General features: G+C 52.6%; 3 protein-coding genes across 3 annotated transcripts; 2 read left to right on the top strand and 1 right to left on the bottom strand.

Annotated features, from left to right (window-relative positions):
- Nucleotides 1-207: 207 nt before the first annotated feature.
- On the bottom strand, nt 208-1116 carry J4E90_008369 (uncharacterized protein; the record flags this gene model as incomplete). The annotated part of the gene is made up of 1 exon (XM_051437897.1): nt 208-1116. The coding sequence occupies one exon, from the start codon at nt 1114-1116 to the stop codon at nt 208-210; it is 909 nt and encodes a 302-aa protein (XP_051287896.1).
- Nucleotides 1117-14060: 12944 nt separating this feature from the next.
- J4E90_008368 (uncharacterized protein) lies at nt 14061-15183 on the top strand (the record flags this gene model as incomplete). The annotated part of the gene is made up of 2 exons (XM_051437896.1): nt 14061-14100; nt 14156-15183. The coding sequence occupies 2 exons, from the start codon at nt 14061-14063 to the stop codon at nt 15181-15183; spliced, it is 1068 nt and encodes a 355-aa protein (XP_051287895.1).
- Nucleotides 15184-17470: 2287 nt separating this feature from the next.
- On the top strand, nt 17471-19093 carry J4E90_008367 (uncharacterized protein; the record flags this gene model as incomplete). Its single annotated transcript, XM_051437895.1, has 3 exons — nt 17471-17780; nt 17839-18181; nt 18229-19093. 3 exons carry the CDS (start codon nt 17471-17473, stop codon nt 19091-19093), a joined length of 1518 nt encoding a protein of 505 aa, XP_051287894.1.
- Nucleotides 19094-19312: the final 219 nt, after the last annotated feature.

Genomic DNA, 19312 nt, shown 5'->3' with positions numbered 1-19312 from the left:
TTTCGTCGACACCGTCAAACAACCCTCCGGCAGTACCCCTCTGTCTACCTGAGGGAGGCAATAAACAGGCTAGTCTGGAGTCAGTTTTGTATTATCGAAGCGTTTCTGAAAGCCTTACCTACATTCATTCGAGACGGCCTCCCCACAACCCTCCTTATTCTTATCGTAGTCGAACCCGTAGACATGATGTGTTCGCGTGCGCATCGCTTACCGAGCATGGTAGTACAACTCATGTTGTTGATGCTCGTAGGCTACACGCTGATCGCTGCTGCTGTTGACCCAAGTCTCGTGGCCATCTTGAAATGCGCAATGACTGTCGCTTGGACCTTGGTGGTTGCTGTTTACTGAATAGTTGACCGTAGCCTGATCATTGCCCGTGGCACGATTGTTCTCTTCGCTTTGGCGAGCGCGATGGTATCGGTGGCCTGCATCCATGACATCCTTGATCCGGGCAATAGTCTCACCAGGTCTGTAGTCTCTCGTCACTCGATTGATGTGATCGTTCAGATGCCTGTCGATGTCATCGCTTAGCCTCTCATCCTCTCCGTCTTCTTCCGTGTCCGCTCTCCAGTCGCCATGATCCAGCGGAACACCATCCAGCCATTCGCGCAAGCGGTCGAAGTTCCTCGTCTCTTCATCAAAATTGATAGGCTGGTCGCGCTGAAGCGTGTCCTGGTAGTGGGCGAAACGATCGCGCTCCTCGTAGCGGTTACGCTGGGGGGTGATGCAGACCGAGAGCTGTCCACCGCTCTTGTAGTCCTTTTGTTGATCGCTCTCGATCTTGTAGAGACCTGAACTAGCGCGGGCAAGTCGGTAGCGTTTTTCGCTGGCCAAGCCGTATGTCATGTTCTTGTAGACTGCACCATGATCGTAGCCACCAGTCGCCTTGGTAACTGCCTCGATCAAGAGCTGCTCTGGACTCATATTCATAGTATCCCCAACATCGCGCTCGGGTTCCTTGACTGTAGTTCCGCTCGTTGCAAGGAAGGCGGGACCCCGATTGGATAAGCTGATCTGCCGACAAGCGATCGACCTGATCCCCTTCATCAGGTCTTTTAGCCTGTTGCAGACGAACCCTTGGTGTCTGGTATTGCTTGTCGCCGATTCTTGCTTCATGTTGCAGTGGGGTTAAAAGTGATTTAGTTTGCGTAAGGTGGCACAGCGAGACGAGGCCGCATAATGGTGAGAAGAGACCAGCGCGTGAGGTGACAGAGGATAATTGGCAACCAGGAAGGCTTAGCGTAAACAGTGAGCGCGTACTAAAATGAGTCGGAAGATAACGTCAGTCGGTGAGTGCGCGGGTCGGAGCAACGAAAGTTAGTCTAGATTGCGGGTTGCCCAGATGAAGACGGAAAGAGACAGCGTATCTAGCAACACTACGACAATCTGTTGCTTCGCCTTTGAGAGCATATGTCACAGCATCTACGACATGACTGCAATACATAAGTGAGTAAAGGGACATTGCTCATTGCTCGTCATTATTGGTGATCCAGAAGCCCGAAAAGTCGCCCTTATCGCGCAGGGCGCGTTCCAAGAGACGATGCGATCATTTGCAAACACATGACAACAGCACCTCAGCTCGTAAAGCGCCGTGCTCTCCGCCCCAACGTTTCACCTCGACACTTCAGTTCCCTTCGTGCGTAGTGAAGTGGTGGTCGATCATGTCGATTTGATATCGCGGTTCTTGACCTGTCACGAAAGCCGACTAAGAGATGCGACGCGCGAAAGATGCGAAATCATCCCGCCAAAGAAAGCTTGACGCGAGTCCTGAAAGCCTTCATTAACTGCCCACGAGAGCTAGCCAACACCTGGCTGTGCCGTAGCCCCGACCGCAACCACGTGGGCCATTTTGCAGAACATTCGTGCTACAGCCGTTCGATCATTCGAAGGCGCGAATGCCATCGAGCATACACTCAAGGAGCGAGGGACGCATCAGGTTCGAAGCAAAACTGAGATGCCCTCGCGGGAGGGTCCGAAAGCCGTCCTTGTTAGTGCGGTCTAGCGTGATGCGCACGCTTTTCTTTCCATGTCTGAACAATGGACCCTGTCGCCCCAGGTCTGCGAGTGATAGCTGTTCGCCCGTGACTCACTTAGAACCGACGACGAGAGCTCATTCACATGATCGTTGGAGTTGCGCGAGTCCAAACCGAAAAGCCGACTCCCAAACCAGCCCAGTATGTCTCTTGTAAGGTATCCCAGTTAATGCAGCTAATCCGCTACTCCTCTAGCAAGCAGAAGAAGATACTACCCCGGTTGTCGTATGAGTCGTCAAAGTTGATGTGGCCGGTGTTCTCTTCTCACAGAAGCAGAGACGACCTTCCACTCGGCGTCGGGTTTGGCGAACAGGGTGGTGCGAGACGAAGTAGTCGTGCATGCTGGCCTTGGTCTTTTGACCTCGCCGAACAGGGGACTGCGCTTTCAATTTGGACTAAAGCAGGCTACTCGTTCAGTACGCGTTGCTTCGACATGTTATGGTTGATTTCCTCGGGAAGCTTGGGATGCGTCTACGCTGGCCGACTTCGCCTCTTCGTGATTGTATGACCGGGTGCGCTCCAGGACCGCACGTTGGCGCGGGTATCCTCGCCCTCGTTGAGTCATCACGTCGCACTGTTCATGTCCATGTCCGGTGTGCCAGCCAGTGGTCCCGAGTGTAAGCCGGCCGACGCGCGACAGAGTTTGTGTAGGGGTGTTGGCTGTGCCCTTGATTGGCGCTGTCGAAGGATTTTTGGGCGCCGGTGGTATGAGTATGGAGGAGCCGTTGATGCGAAAGTCATATGGCTTTCGCGCGGCCCTTCGGAAGCGTGTGCGGTTGGTGGTGAGGCTCAGGCTTGGCTATGGATCGTCAGCAGGGGAGAGTCGAGATAAGGCGGTGGTTGTACACTGCTGCTTGTACATACACTACTATTCAGCGGCATTGGTGGGGCGGGCGCTGTCTTCATCTGCTTTTCCGTCGTCTCCCTCTTGGGCCCGAAGCCATCTCGACCGAGGCGCATCTGGCAATATGGAGCCTAGGGAGGTGTGGTCCTGAGAATGCGCTAGAAGTAGCACTGATAGCGCTCTTGTTCTCCATCTGTTCGCATCCGCACAAGCAGAATCGTGCTTGTCTTAAACACCCAGACACCGAGTTGGAATGCAGAACCGAGCAAGAGGGGCTGGCCGAAAGGACTGAGCAGGGCTTCTTGGGAGCGACCAGACCAGTGCGACGTATTGTGTTGTGCGGGTTTGACAGCCCGAGTCATACGAATTGGCGCGCGTTCAAGAAGGCCATGGGAGGCGAGCTCAGTCAAAGATGGCAGGACGCGTGCCGAGGTGGTCATGGGGAAAGGGGATGCTGCACCCCGCCATCATCATTGGCAAGGGATTCATGGCGGTGCGTGACTTGCCGCCCAGCTGCGCTGCTGCGAGCAGTTTGCAGAAGACGTTGGCTGTCGATGGTCGTGGTAGCGCAGCCGGTGGGCCGCCAGATGGCTGCCAGCACCTGGGCACGCTGCTGTCGCTTCCGACATTCGCGACTACTCTTCCTGCCCGGGTAAGTTGACCAGCAGTTGTGTTGGCGCCGTGGTAACGCTCAAACATGCAGGTGAACATCGTATCATCGCGGTGACCAAAAGGCACATATGATCCTAGGGCACCGCATCATCGCCAGAAAGTCTGACGCGGGTTTTCGTGGTGGAAGGTTGATGGGGCGAGAAGACATCCATGCAGCGATGCGCTCATGGACAGAGATGTCAAGCCCGTGCGCGGCTGACTCGCGGTCAACCAACGGCAGCTGCGATAGGACCGCGGGGTTGGTCATGCAGGTTTCGGCCGAGAGAAGTCCGTTCGCGGCGAGATGACCCTGTTCGAACCAACGCCATCTTTCAGATGTGCGATGCAACTGCGACTTCTTCCCTCTAACGTGTATACGCCGAGGTGACACCGATTATATACGTTGTCGATCGATGCTACTCCTCCCACTTCAATTGCTTCCACATGATCAGTCGACATGCCACACACATCGCTACCTACGGTTAGCAGCAAGGCCTTTGTTCATTGACCCAACCTGAAGGCCTGCGAGCTTGGTATGAAATTATAGACAATTTCGCATTGAGTACTCTGCAGCACGATCTAAATGTGGAGGTTCTTGTCCATATGTACTTAAAGTACAGATCGAAGCAATGCCGGTTTGTGACGTCGAGAACATGCATGTATGATTGCAGTAAAGCCGCCTAGAATACGCCTGCAGGACGACAAGTTCTGTTAGTACCCCAAAAGAAGACCTTCACGTGATGCAAGACCAAAGTGCATAAACAGGGACGGCATAGTCCGTATCGCCGAGCTCGGTTTTGGCGGATACATAGCTAATGGAAGGCATGGGACTCTTCAATACAAAAAAGCCGTGCACACGCTGAGCTCTTGTATGGAACGTGGCCACGATCGTGCATCATACTCATGTCCAGGCAGGTCATCAATGTACCCACAGACTCCGAGCTGAGGTCTCGAAGAAGAATTTTAGAAGCGCAATGATTTGCAGGTTGACGTTACTCGAAATGGTAACTCACAAGAAGCAATGAGATATGACTTTTTAACGCCTCCTCACAGGTGTGAACCGTCAAGGGGAGGGTGCCTGAGATACCGAAATGACATGCATTGATGCTCCGGTAACCTTCAATCCGTTGTAATGCTACCTTCGATGCCCCAGGTGAGGCTGTCCCGACTACAGCCATGGTCGCAATCCCATTGGTAGTGAGGTTCCATGCATCGAACATACCCAATCGCAGCTTGCTCCACATGTAGCCCATATCAAACGACACCCAACTCACCGTGGCGGTTCATCCCATTGTTTATCCTTCATGCGAGTATTCAGCCCGTTGGTGTTAATGATCTGGAACCACTGCGTCGTCATCATACTGTATATGGCAAGGAGACGAGGTCGTCTTGTTTGCAGCCCTCACCCATGGGTACTGACTCGTCGATGTGAAAAGTCTTGTCATGGATGTCGAAAGCTTTAATATTGGGCTCGCAGCAGCAGCGCCGGATGTTGTAGTATTTCTCGTAGGAATGAATGGTGATGGCGGAGATTGCGAGGGAGCCGTAGACTGTAGCACCAAAGGTGAGAATGAGGTATTGCAGGAAGCCGGTCAAGATACTCTTGAGCAAGACCCTCAAGAATGATCTATAGAGGTATTAGAGATCGGCCTCGAGAGGCGTGATACATTCACTACTTCAGGATCGCGGCCAGTATCGGGTGCATGGCTGAGAGTTTTAGGTATACGGGCTTTGCGGAAGCTGTGTGTCGAGTATAGCGTGATGCGGAGATGTATTGGGTGACGGTGACGAAGATGCTGAAGTTTGGAATGTTGATTCTCGGATGAGAAGTGGTCGAGGGGAAGTCGATGTTGGCTGGACGTTGTTTCTTTCCTGTCCTTGCAGCTCCCATACTTTATCGCGCGGTGACTTCCGCTGTATCATCGCGCCTGCCAGCGACGCATCATTCGCATCGCTAAGCGAACTACAAAAGTGTTAACTGCAACGCCTCTAACTATATCGCACGCTCCCGTCGAAGTTCTTCCGGGGGGAAGTCACTGCCTGGCGATTGGATGCTATCTCGCGATGAAAGCTGGGCTGCCATGAGGTAAGTAGTCTCTCTGACACGCGATGCGCAAGCAGTCTGCCTGTCGAATATGTAGCCGGTCTTTCGCCTCGCAAGGATGTGCGAGTATCGCGAGGTAGCTGCTCAACGATAGACGCACGTAATCCAGTCCGAACGTCAGGAAGCCACCGGCGATACCACCAGCTACTAAGGCCATCACTTCAATGTCCTTGACTTGTTACCTCAGGTAGACAATTCTAGTGAAGGAACGCGTCAAGCCAAGAGCGATACAGTCCGCGTGTGCGCCAGAAAGTGTCAAGGAGGCTACATGTAGCACAACAGATCGATCTCAACACCAGTGTATGGACCGTTGAGCTGAAGCTCTCCTGAGGCGTGCGACTGCATGTCTTAGTAGAGTTGAAGATTATGCGGGCTTCTAGGAGTTCCAAAGTGGAAGATCTGTCAACGCGAGCGTGAAAGTGCGCGAACAGAATCCGCAGTGAACGCGGAGTAGACTGCTCGCAGCGGGTATGTGTATCGTGGTCTGGGCCACGGAAAATGATGATGGAGTCGATGGGTGGGCTCGACGCGAAGGGGGCGCTAGTGCACTCCGAGCTCGGACCCACTTCTCATCCTGCCGCGAGCTGTTGTGGCCGACGCGCCGAGCCTTCCTCCTGCACCTTCACTGCTCGCAGCACCGTGGCTATGTAGAAGCACCGTTTATGCTGCGTCGCGAGATTCACCTGGTTTCTGTGTGCATCTAGGCTCGCTCCTTATACGCATCCCTGTCCACCGCCGTGTCGTCATCGCCCAGCATGGCTACCTAGGCACATCGCAAGCCGACCACGACCCGTCCCTTCACCTCGCCTTGTCCTCCGCCCAACTCCAGACACTCGGGCGCATCGTGATGGCCACCGGCCCGAACACGCAAGTACCGTCCTCTGGCATTCGGAAGAAGCCACACTCGAACAAGCGGTTCCTGCGCAATGAGAGACACGAACGATGGGGCCGGTGCCTCTGCGCGGTACAGTGCTGGAGCATGCGCAATAGCGGCCTAGAACGCCATGACGCCCGCCCATGTCTCTCAAGAGCATAAGCTCATAGCTCATAGCTCATAGCTCCAGAGCTGGCCGTCTCTGCACAATGCGAAGGACAACACCGATGACCCATGCACTGCCCACTATTGGGTGTCAGTGACCGCTTCCCTCAGGCCTTGCCCACCGTATTGCCCCCGCTACGTGTATGGTCTAGGTGCAATGAGGTAGGCCGAGCGTGCGTGGATGGCTCAGTGTAGCGGATGACGGGCACTGGCTTACATGGTCTCAGAAACCACGACGTGGATTTCACTGGCGTACACTTCGTGTCATGATTCACGTCATCATGGCGTCGGCAAAGGTTTGTCAGGCCCAGTAACGGTCTGTGAAGGGTGAAGATGTGGCTGTCTCACTCAGCCTACATGTCGTGACATGCATCAGGGCCTGTGGATCACGCATGTCACACATGCTGTTCATCGACACGACTTTCGATTGTAGCTTTCCAGGTAAATTCAAGTCCGCTCATTGCCTCAGCCAAACCAGGCCGTCACATCATGTGGCGAATGGCCTCCGAGCTGTCTCATGTCCATTTCTTATCGCCTAAGTAAACAGTCAGACTAAATGGCCAGGGCCGGCCTTTGAAAAATACGGTACATAAGCACCCGGTTCCTCCATACTGCGCTGGCTTCCTCCCATTAACTACATTAAGATTGTACCCTGGGTCTTCTCCTCATCGCGTTACAACTAATCATCCGCTTTTGTTTCTCCGTCTCCTGTCAAAGCCCACGCATCGCGTGTTGTCGCATTACCCTCTCTACAATGTCATCGTTTGAGACTCCACAACTAGCCAAGGTTAGTATACTTGCGACAGCTTCACATGCTGTCTAATCATCTCTCTTCCCAGAACACTATCGAGTCAAGCTGTATAGCATGTAATAAGATTAGTAGCCTATCTCGCCCAAGTATACGCAAGCTTGCTTATAATACTCCAATCGATAGTCAGGCGCAAGGTATGTGCCTTAGATTCGCTAGTTTCACGGATTCCACTCGCATTAATACTACCCAGTATCAAAAGCCTCAACTATACGAATTGTCTTACTAACATCTAGTACGCCGCAGCCACGCCTCTACAACCCTGCCATGCCACTGAAGTTCAACACTGCGGACCATAACAAGACTAAGCCGACCAAATCTGATAAAGAAGTAGTTGCAACGACCGGAGGCCTTACTGCAAGGCCCGTGCGTTCCGGCGAGACGTCCCCGCGCGAATCGATAGACAAAGAGAACACTATTTAGTTGCAGAAAGTCAGCCACGTAGCTGCAAGCTCAGACGGGATCAACCACGATGCAACTACGCCCTCTTCGTACTTCCGGCGATTCAAATACCTCCTGCTCTTCTTACCCATCGCCCTCGCCGCACTGTTCGATCCACCTCCCCTTGAACACGGATTACGCGCGGTCTAGAAGTCCGTCTCTAGCGTTCCAAACATCTCCTACGACCTATACAACGTGCTGCTCTGTCTTTCTCTTCGTCCACTCAGTATTAGATCAGATTATGCCTCGTGTCTTATCGCCAAGCTTCCCAATATGCTTGACAACATTTACACTTTTCTTAACTCCTATGTCAACCTATAGCGCACATTCGGCATCTTCTTTACAATCATGTTCACGGTTTTGTCGTAGCAATATGTTCGCATCAGCATCGCCGTCCTCCTCGCCGTCAATATACTGCTATTAACTGTGTGTGACATGCAGAGACGTGACATTCAGGACCTAGACATGCTCAGGTTGCAGCTTATCTCCTAGCAGCCTCTATCCTGCGAATACGCAACCGCAGTAAGGTGTAAAGGTTATTTCGCGTCTGAGGAGTTCGATGCGAAAGTTCGAGATGCAGTCGCATTGCATCGGGAGCAGATAATGCAGGCTGATGTTACCGGGCATAAAGAGGGAAGGCGATCAGGGGCGCAACAAGAGGATAATCTGCAAGTAGGGAAGAAACCCGTGGTTTAAGGAAAGAAGACTACTATCACTACAAAACCTGTAGCGGTTATCGTTATGACACGTTAAAGGGGCAGCGGGTTATAATAGTGGTACTGTTGCAGCCAAGCATCCTTAGTTGTTATGCTGCTCAGACATGTTTTTAAGAGCGGTTAGGGCGCGAAGGTGCGCAATAATATTATCGATTGCGTATCAGTGGGAGGATCTCTATATGTATTACAGTTCTTTTCTTAGTATAAGTAGTGTCTTGCATGTATTTACTAGACTATTGTAGTAGGAGCATTCATACAAATGCCCGATCTGTTCAAACACCAGAGTTGCCAAGAATCAACACGTAAAGAGAGTAGCATCCAATCATAAGACCCTTGCGCTGGAATATAGATCGTATCAAGGCGAAATCAAGCATTCTATATCTGCTATTAGTGTAACTGTAGATGCGTCCTAAATCTTGTAGATTTGCTCTAGCTTCACGACAGGCTTTTGTTCTATCTGCTTACTTCTTAACACTTTCTTCCTGCTCCGCGGATAGAGTGTTGTCTTTGTCGTGCTTTTAGATGACTTGCTCGAGTTTGGATATTTTAAGTCGAAGCGCTAACAATTCTTGCTAAGCTTCGGCTTCTGCGCGTGTAAGCTGCATAACCTAATCGTTGAGTTCCTTTGCAACTTGTGTGCACAAAGAGTTCTGTCCGCAAATATCGCGAAGAGTACCCTAGAGTGTCTGGATTTCACTCGTGAGATAAGCATTTTTGGCCTTAAGCTCTAATATTTTCTCTTAGAGCACAGACTTGTCTTCCTTAGCTTTATATTCCACGTTAGTAAGCTCCTTCAAAGATTCTATCCACTGATCGTAGGTCTGGCAGCACCATTGTGTTGCGTCTAGTTTCAACTTGTGCTGACGGCGATTCTCGGCCTGGAGTGTCTGGACCTTAGTTGTCAGAGACGCAATGGTGGTCTGAAGCTCTAAGATTAGCTTTTCCAGAGCGGCAACGCGGTCAGTAGGATTTTCGATCTCTATGGAGCCGTTCTCGAGTGGGCAACTTGCTGTGTCCATTATATGTTGCGTGTGTCGTGCGGATCTCGTGGTCGACAACTCGTTGTCGAGAGAACGAGAGAGGAAGAAAACGTCAATGCTATACCTGGTCCAATGCATCGTTGTGTACCTTACGACACAGAACGCTCGCATAATGAATTCGAAACCTACGGATAGTGTGAATCATTGTTGGTAAAGGAGGAGGCTAGCAAGGCGAGTCGGAACGACCCCATGGGCATTGTATTGAAACACCCACCCTACAGCGATTGCTGTTCATTCATCGAGGATATCAGAGCCGCTGAGTGCACTATCTCGCTTCGATTCAGCTTGACGGGATTGGGTCCTAAGAAGCACAGCTAGATTACATGACCGCGTTACTTTCGACAGGATTGCTGACCCATTGAGACGGCTCGACGACCCTGAATATTTGCACTGATATGACTGAAGAATAGTGTATCAAGTGCAACTTCAAGATAATCAAATCATCACTAGCATTTCGAGGAATGTTCTTGACAACGGCTGGGAGAAATCCCGCTCTGGTCTGCGATCCTGTCAAGAGAGGAGACCGCGAGAGATATCGGGCCTAAGCCATTGCTAGTGAGTACCAACGAAAGACGTGCTTGTGATGCGACGCGAAGTGTGATGGTCGAAGATGGTGGTTGTCACTGGCAGCCATAGGCGGCTGCTTACGTGGTGGCGGGGTGATTACGTAACGACGTGTCTGTGCCGCGCAGCTCCAACTTCATACGGAAACTCAGCCCGTGGCCACCACCGACGCGTTTCGAGCCATACCGCCTCTGCCGTTATCAGAGCCAAATCACGCAGACGGCAAGATGCTTTACTCGAGACGTGGAGCCAACGCGAGCCCTCACACTTCATGCAGCTCCCCACCTGGGCACCAATCTTCTGCATGAGCCAACCCACGCACGCCTCGTCTGTCTTGACGGCTGCGATGCTAACGCGACTTCCGTCCAAGGTCGACTAGACGCGAAGCCGATCGATATGATGCGCACGCCTCTGATGTGACGAAGTCAGACAGCTGACCTTCACTATGCCGTATGCTTTGGGGTGTGTCCACTGGGAGAGTGACGTATTGAACAAGATCGCATCACTCCAGAGCCGTCATATAGCAGCCCACCACGCAGTCGTACGATCTCCTCCGCTGGCTGTCCGAGTGCCAACTTCCAACGACAAGACCAGGCTTGTCGAGATGGTGAAGACTTCATAAAGAAGCCCTACCAAGCCTGACCAGTAAAAGCCAACGCTATATGTTCGACGACGATGCTGCGCTTGGCACAAGAAGCGACGGGGCCAACTCGGCTGAGGAGGGAACATTCCTGCTGGGGTGTCGCAACATCACCCAATTCCACCAAATGGTCAACGTCATGCGAATATGCCTGGCTTTGACCATTTCTTTGAGCTTCGCATTGTTGACTTAGTTAGGCGCTTTCTTCTAACTTTCGGTGCCCAGTGGGGCGCTGACTGCCTCGTGGTCTAGTCCATGACAGGCATAGCGTCATGCACCCCACAAAAGATCACGAGGGCAGGTCCCCCGTCGAGCTTGTGGCCGCGCTGAACAACTTACCCGGGCAGGGCTTACGCAGCGTGCACCCAACAAACACAATGTGTTGACGATGCTACCACTGCAATTTTTTCGCGCGTGGTAACAATGCATGCGCATTCGCGCCTCGCCCCGCGCCTAGCACATGTGCTCACCCCAGGGTTCGCACTTCGGCAGTCAGGGCCTGCGACCTACAAGCTTTGACGCCGCCCATCGGTTCTAACGATGGAAGTCAATGTGAGCTTCGTACGAACAGGATGGAAGATTTATATACATTCCACTAACTACAGTTACGGCGCATCTCTCCCATATGCGCCAACCCCAATCTCGGCGGCTCCGTGGACACATCACGAAGCCTGTCCTCAATCCTTTCGCAACGAGCACGAACGGGCACCTGTGAGTCCGACATGCCACATTGAGGTATATCTGCTAACTGGAACAGTCATCGCAGAAAACAACGCTGTCACAGAGCCTCACCCCCACGAAACTATCCCGCTATCGGCCTCCCTACACAACGCGTCACATACCATTCACTCGCATCCACAACGTATACGACTCGACAGGGTCTGGTCCAATGATGCCCAGAGCATATTAAGAAGCACTGGTGGAGGAAGCAAGAGGGAGTCGTAACCGGGATACGAACAACGTGGTTGAAGAACAACAAAGCGGCGCAGGCCGGCACCACTTTGAGCAACGGCCTAGTTGCAGACACGAGCCTTGACGGCAGGCATCCTTATGGGAGCACGTGTTTTCGTCCATGATGGCATGGGCTACTCGTCCCGCTGCTCGTCTGACAAGATATTCTGCCACCATACCACATGGGTCTTATCATGGACTGGCCACGAAGCGATTCAGATCTGGGCTCTGAAGAACCGAGCGGAAGAGCCGTCAACCACCGGACAAAGTCACTTTGGCACATACATGATCGGGCATCGCGCCTTTGCGACTCCGGGCAATATCGCAATGCATAGGCATAATCTTGAATCCTGGTGGCGGAATAGTGCAGGCGTTTGTCAGTACGGCATCGCCAAAGGTACAGTGTATCTTGCCATGTTTGGGAAGATCTAGGTTGCAATGGTAAGCAAGGAGGGGTGTTCCTGGAAAAAATTGATGTGATACGACATGTCCCGTGTAGATACTTCGCCATGCTGTTGGTGCTTGGAACGGACCCGCCGGATAGTGCGATAGTGCACCAGAACTCACAGCGGCTATACATCGCTTCAAACGAAACCAGAAAAACAGCATCTTGAGATCGGCTGTCTCTTCTCGAGCGGCCTGTCCGGCGTGCGCACTCTCGTTGTGCACTGAACGCCAAACACTATATCTAACCTCTTCTTGCTCTTCCCTTGCTCTCTGTCGTGCCTTTCATACCCTCTGGCTTTTCTTTGTCTTCATTTCCACCCTTTCGTATCTTCCCTGTGTGCTTTAATCTGCTTCTGTTTGCTCCCCTTGCTTTCCTCTTTCCTCCCTCTGACACCATTCTATGCTCTTCACGCTCAACACGCAGCCACGCCCTGCACTCCTTTATACCTTAGCCGAGATAAGGTGGTTTGACAGAAGTCGAAACGTCTGAACATGCATATGATGGCAATATGAGCGGCCTTAACTGTCATGAGCTGGTCAACGAGTGGAGCACTGCGACCACCACCCGAGTGGCCGCTGTTTACATCTTCGTTCGCGAACTTATTCACATCTGCCTAACCGCCCATGACAATCCTTCCGCGGAAATCCCTTTGTTCTCGTCACCACGAAAGGGCTGCCAAACACCGATCGCGAAGATGCTAGATGCAGGAGACAGTATGCGACGTCACTGCCATATTTCTACGGAGGTCTTCGCCCGTTACCTGCGATCGTGCGACGTCCACGCAAGCTTGGGGTGGCTCCACGATTTACACACAGTAGTGGCGACATCGGTGGTAGCGGATGTGCTTCGCTTCCTCCTTCCAGACGTCGTTGCTTTCAGCTGCATCACATTCCGGACCGACTATCATCAGGTACTGCATACTGCAGGAACTCAGTATCTCTGCAATCCTTACCAGGCGAGCTGCCGTTATTATTATGCTTACGTTGGGCCTGATTCGTCCTTTCTGATGCTCTCAGGTATCACTCACGCGCTTCCATGAGACCACACATGCGTTGAACTATTGGAAGGCGACCTCAATCCGAGATCGCAGTTGCAGCTTTCAGAAGGAGCCACTATATCATGATGCGCTGTGTTGAGGGATTTGTTGTGCAGACATACCCGCATCCCGACCGGCTTGACAGCTTCTGCAACCTGATGGGGCGCACTGGCGCACACTGGACTACGTCCACTTCAGCCGAACCAGGGAAGCTTCATCACGAAGCCGAACAAAAACCTCCCCTTAATCACGTCGTCAATGCAGCACATGAGCTAATTTCTCATGTTCCAGAGACACCCACGTGAATCTCTCCCCTTCCCGCGCGCTAGCGGGTACCGATCTTACGCTAACCCCAACTTGGTCAGTTGACCACTCGTGCTTCTCCACTCACCGCATTGATAGCACGCAGAGGAAGAAGCGACTGCAGATTTGTGGATGCTCCCGAGTAATGCTCTCCACAAGATTTGCTTTGCTGTATACAGCGTGGATGCCGACGCAATGAAGGTGAAAGTGAAAGTGAGAGTGAAGATGACATGTCGACTTGCGCTCTCTCGACGCGTCGCGGTGAGCGTTTGCTGCATGGCTACCTGCATACGAAGTGACGCGCACTGCGCACGACACATAAACAGAAAATTCCCCTGAGCTGCGCGTGCAAAGACCTTGACACTTTCCCTCTCTTTGCAATCCGGCCGACCGCACCTTGGAATCCAACGCCGCCCAGTCAACCCTCAACACACGCCTGACTATGGCGGACGAGACACCCACACAGGGTAGGAGCAATGGAAGTAAGTGTCGGATCAGCAATGCTCGGCAATACTGCTCATGCTGACCTGTCCACAGACCGCTACAAACCACTGACACCGAGTCCGAGCCCGCAACCTGCGCCTGCTACTACCGCATCTCACCCCATAGCACCAGTCGCGACGTCTTCCGATCTCCCAGCGGGCCCACAACTGCTGCCGCTCAACCGTTCCATGCCCAAAGGCGGATATTTGGATTTGTCTGGGTCACTTCTCTACCCCATGGCGGACCCGCTGATCCAATTCAACATACCGGAGGCGTCGAGCTCCTCGGCAACAACCTGGGACCATACCACCTTTCTTGTCAAAACCCCAGTACCCCACCAGAACCTTGTGTTGCCGGAAGATGATCTCAACATTGATCTTGGCGAAGACGACCCAATTGACACTGTCGAAACTGGTGGCGATCTAGGTGTAAAGAGGAAGAGACAAGATGACGACGAGGAGGGAAACCAGAGCTTCGATGAGGCGATAGGCAAAAAGACCATGGAAGGGGACAACACAGATGATAAGGATGAAGTTGTTGGTACGAGCAATGAGATGGGCGGTACGGGTGAAGAGAAACCCCGGCGAGATATCACGGCAGAAGGCACAAAGGAAGTAGTAGGAGTCAACAATGCAGACGGTCAGAAAGAGGTCGATGGCCTACTACTCCAGGCGCTAGATGAGATGGTGGAGGAACCGGACAAGGCAGTGGCCGACGAGGGAGGAGCTGCGGAGTCGCCTCTGAAAGGACCGGGAACACTTCTCGACCCACGTCGTTGCCCAGAGGCTGCTGGGAGTTGCTCCAATGTCGACGCAGGCAGGACAGCTACTACAGCGACCGTACTGGACGTGATGCTTCCGAGCGTTCATGTCAACGAGGTGAACAGCGGCGAGGCGAACCTTCGGGGTTTCCTTCAGGGATGGCGCGAGGAGCTGGCAGAGGAGGTAAAAAGCACAACAGCTACATCATCCGCGCCGGCAGAGGAGACGGTATCGGTATCGGGGGGTTCGGTTCGTGACAGTGGTCCTCGTATGGGCTATGCCAACCAAGGACCGGTGATGAAGAAGGCTAAGAAGGAGTAAGGTTTCGTGTGTTGAGACAGACTGTCGCGCCGGTGGAAATTTTGTATAATTTTGTACGTTCGTGTGAATTGGTGGATCTAATGAGGCCGCGGCGAAGGTGGTCATCGGTAGTCTAATACATGGTACAATCTCTTCACACTTTGGCCATCTCACATGCCAGAAGTCTTGCAAGACATCCATGTCGGTTTCTGGTGTTATTCCGTTGCATTACTCACCATGTCGCGGCATGTGGCTTGTCTGTGATATGTCTCCGTGCGGATCAATACCTAGGTACCGTCGACAAAATGGAGCCAGTGCCCCTTACTGTTGGCGTCGAGTCCGCAAGGCCGGTTAAGAGACCTCGGGAGGCTGGAACGTGAAGCAAAGACCAATGCGAGGGCTTTGCAGCGATGCATTAGCTGCTAGGCAGATCAGATGAGGCGCGCGTGGATGTACCTTTGCCGGAGAGATGCAGACATGTCACTCACGTAGCCTGCGGGCCGTGTGATGTTCGAGCAGAGGGTGGTGGGCTGGATCCAGTAAAAGCCGCGCTAGAGATCTCCACGAGCTCCGATTGGACAGATTGAGTCGCGCCGCTTGACACTCCACCTCAGCATATTGTCTCCATGACCATGGCCCACGCTTCTCTTCAACGCTTCAGTGCAGTATGGACGCCATACCCCATACCCTATTGATGGCTCTGAGATATTCGCGGTCTCCAACGCCTGACTGCGAGGATGCAGCGTCCGACACAATAGCCACGGCAACATGTTCAACATCAACAACACTCGTCTCTTGAATGCCGGGATGGAATTGGCGTTGCTATATCGTACACCTTCTTGGACAAAAAGTTGGCGTACACGGAGCCTTTCCCTCATTTCTCTCAGGCGGCACTCTTGCTTCTCGTCTCTCGAACGCCCCCTTGGCACCCAACCTTCTGCTCTGGGTGACGACATCATCACGCCAATATGGCTGTAGTGGTCTCAACAAAATGACTTACTTCGCCCGCCGTTCTCGAGCTCGGAACTGGCGTGAGTGGCCGGCTCGCAAAAGACCGCTTGCGACGAACACGCTGTGCAAAGCTTGCATAGTCTGGACGCGAAAGAAGCTGCTCCACCCCGTAAGTACATGTCTCGCGTCAACGACGCTGCAAAATTGCTGACATGGTGTAGGCGACAAACTGCTACCGCGAATGAAGCACCCCCTAAGCCTAAACGTACATCGGCACGCTCGACGATCGCACTATACCACCTCAACGTTCGACACGTTCCTTCAACCTGCAGACAATCAGGACGGCGCGGCGAGAGCATGTCGCGATCACATTGCTTCCACGGAAGATGGCATGCGCCGTGATCATGGGTCTGGCGACAACGAAAATGTCGCAACACCGTCAGCATTCACAACGAATTGGAGTCGGGAGGGCGTCGTGTGCAACGTGGATCAGAAGCGTAGATTCATGTCCCTGAAGCCCGGCCATTGTTCTTCCGAAGGTCACGCTTCCCACCGCAGCGGAAGTACCAGCCCTGCTTGAGTCTTGTGTACATGGACTCTCCTGTGCTTCCTGGAGGGGCTGTGGTCATTTGGGGGTGTGGGTCAGGCGCGCGAACAACATCCTGACAGCAGACTCTCTGCACCCATCGAGATGCGAACGTCGCAATCGTTCCGCGATCTGTCGTGCTTCACTGCATGCAGATGGTCGTAACTGCAGGAGTGTGATCGAGCTGTCAAGGACAGCTGTGCTGTGACGGACGACGTGCGCGAGTTGCAATATCAGCAAACCTTGATTTCGTCACCAGCCTGTGTTAGGAGCAAGATGAAGAGGTGTGAACACATTTCTTCTACTCTGCAGCTTACAAGACCACGGAAAAACACCCCAGGAATTTATTCAGCACTGCATACATCAGGGTTATCTGCCCAGATGTTGTATCGTTGTCACAGCCTTTTGCAGCAGGCACGTGTTCGACTTGCCGCATGAATTGCCGCTACTATCGCAATGCGCCACCAACGCCCCGCACCTTCTCGCCGAATCTTAGGCGCTGCTGGTGCCTGGCACCAAGTCCTCATCACCAACACTGGATGCACCACCCACCAATAATCGTTTCTCTGCACACGCACTCATGAAATCGGGCCGCGTCGTCAATATAAGTGTCCCATTTCGAGATTGCTGCCTTGCTGCTTAGTGCCTTGCGCGAACAGGCTAATATCGCGAAACCATCGCGCAGTCACGCCCGCGCTGCTGCCGACCGCACGCTCTTTGTACATATAGCGCTCGTTTGTCTTTCCCTAGTCTCTAGTACCACAGATCACCATGGAACTGCCCGACGAACTTTACCTCGAGATCTTCTCACATTTGCCCCAGCACCACCTGCGCTCAGTATCTCAAACATGTCGCGCTTTTGCGACCATTGTGAGGCCGCTGATGTTCGCCACAATTCATCTAGATGGCTCTCCCCAGAGCAGATTTGGCAGGATGGAGAATAACAAGTGTGTCATGTACCCGGGTCGTTCACGCACGGTGGAGTTGGTTTCTTTGGAAAGTACCGTGGATGAGCTCATTGCGCACGACATTGCGCGGCATGTTCGGAAGCTCAAGTTTAGTCCCAAATACTACGTAGATGGTAAGTTCAGCCGATGGATATTCATCCATAGCCAGACGGATACTGACTGTTCTCCCAGGGTTCTGGTCGAGGTATCGCCATTGGCTAGAGCGTGAGCAAGATTACGAGGAGGACTTTCATCGAATGTATGATGAAGAAGACTTTGAAACTGACTCTGAAGGTGAGTATGCCGGAATTCGTCGTCTCGCCGCGGAACGACTAGCAAGACCCGATAGAGAGCGCGAATTGATCGAGCAGGCGGAAGCGATCTGGGCCGCCAAGGTGGAGGAGCAGCGCGTAAGGGCAGACGCGGTTCTAGCAGCAATGGTCAAGCTCTTCGCACATATGCCGTGCCTGAAAGCTATCGAAGTCCAAGAGTGGCATTGTGACTTGGGTGATTATGGATTCGAAGAGGGCGGCGAGTGAGTATGGCCACATGATTTGCATGACACCAAACTAACGCAGTCAGCGATGAAGTAGACGAGCAGTTCTCTGGATGCGGCACGACCTGGAAGCACCTTGAACTCCTATGCTCCGCCGTTCAAGCGTCGAACAGTCGCACCCAGAGTCTGGTTCTCCCCAAGATTGATCCATCTTCAATCACGACAAGTGCCGCCTTGGAACACATGTTCAGCTCTCTCACTGCACTTTCGTTCAACGCCGAGAGTGTCGACTTCATGCTTGACTCATCTAACATCGAAGTTGAATCCCTCGCTGCCTTGATTCGTTGCTCATCGGAAACGTTACAAACACTCGAGTTCCGCAACATGACTACATCACATCCACAACTACCGGATGTGGGCGAGCACTACATCGCAAGACTCTTTGGTAGCGTCAGTGCCACCGACTCAGCAGATATCACACCGCTAGTCTTTCCGGCCTTGACAACTTTGAAGCTACGAAGTTTGGTCCTGGACACACCGTCTCTCATCACCTTTCTATCCCGACAGCCGCGATTGCGATATGCTCGCTTCGAATACATCTATCTCGCTACCATAGGGTACAAATGGAGCGATGTCGCCCAAAAATTGCCGTCATCGTGCAACCGACTATATATTGGTAACAGTGGGCACGAAAAGTGGGGGCCAGACTCGCCCGCAGCGGACAACCACATCAAGAAATTCTTACCGTTTCAAGACGATATGCCGGCTACATCAGGTTGGCGACTCAATGATGCCGCTTTTCAAAACGAGATGGACAATGAGATTCAACGAAATATGGATGGCGGAATGAGGTTTTTGCCACAGGAACGCTGGTTTCAGGGCAAGACGAAAGAGGAATGGGTGGATATGATGCGAATGGCCAGCGAACATGCAGAGTTTGAGAGAATTTGATTAGTTTTCCAGGCAAGGAGGTTAGCTGTTCCTCCCAGTGTCTTTGTTGCGAGATGATTAGCATCGACACGGGTGGAAAGGACAGATGTAATGAAGTTGGCAACATATCAAAATGACGAGATTTTGGCAAACGTATATCGCAACTCCCAGTACAAGACCGTGCTATAGCACGACTATCGTCATAAAAGGTCTCATTGCAAAGGAACTCCAGGCAGGTAT

The sequence above is a fragment of the Alternaria incomplexa genome (genome assembly GCF_024043165.1).
Source record: "Alternaria incomplexa strain BMP 0042 chromosome Unknown scaffold_13, whole genome shotgun sequence".
NCBI lineage: Eukaryota > Fungi > Ascomycota > Dothideomycetes > Pleosporales > Pleosporaceae > Alternaria > Alternaria incomplexa.
This window is presented reverse-complemented; position numbering and strand designations above follow the sequence as displayed.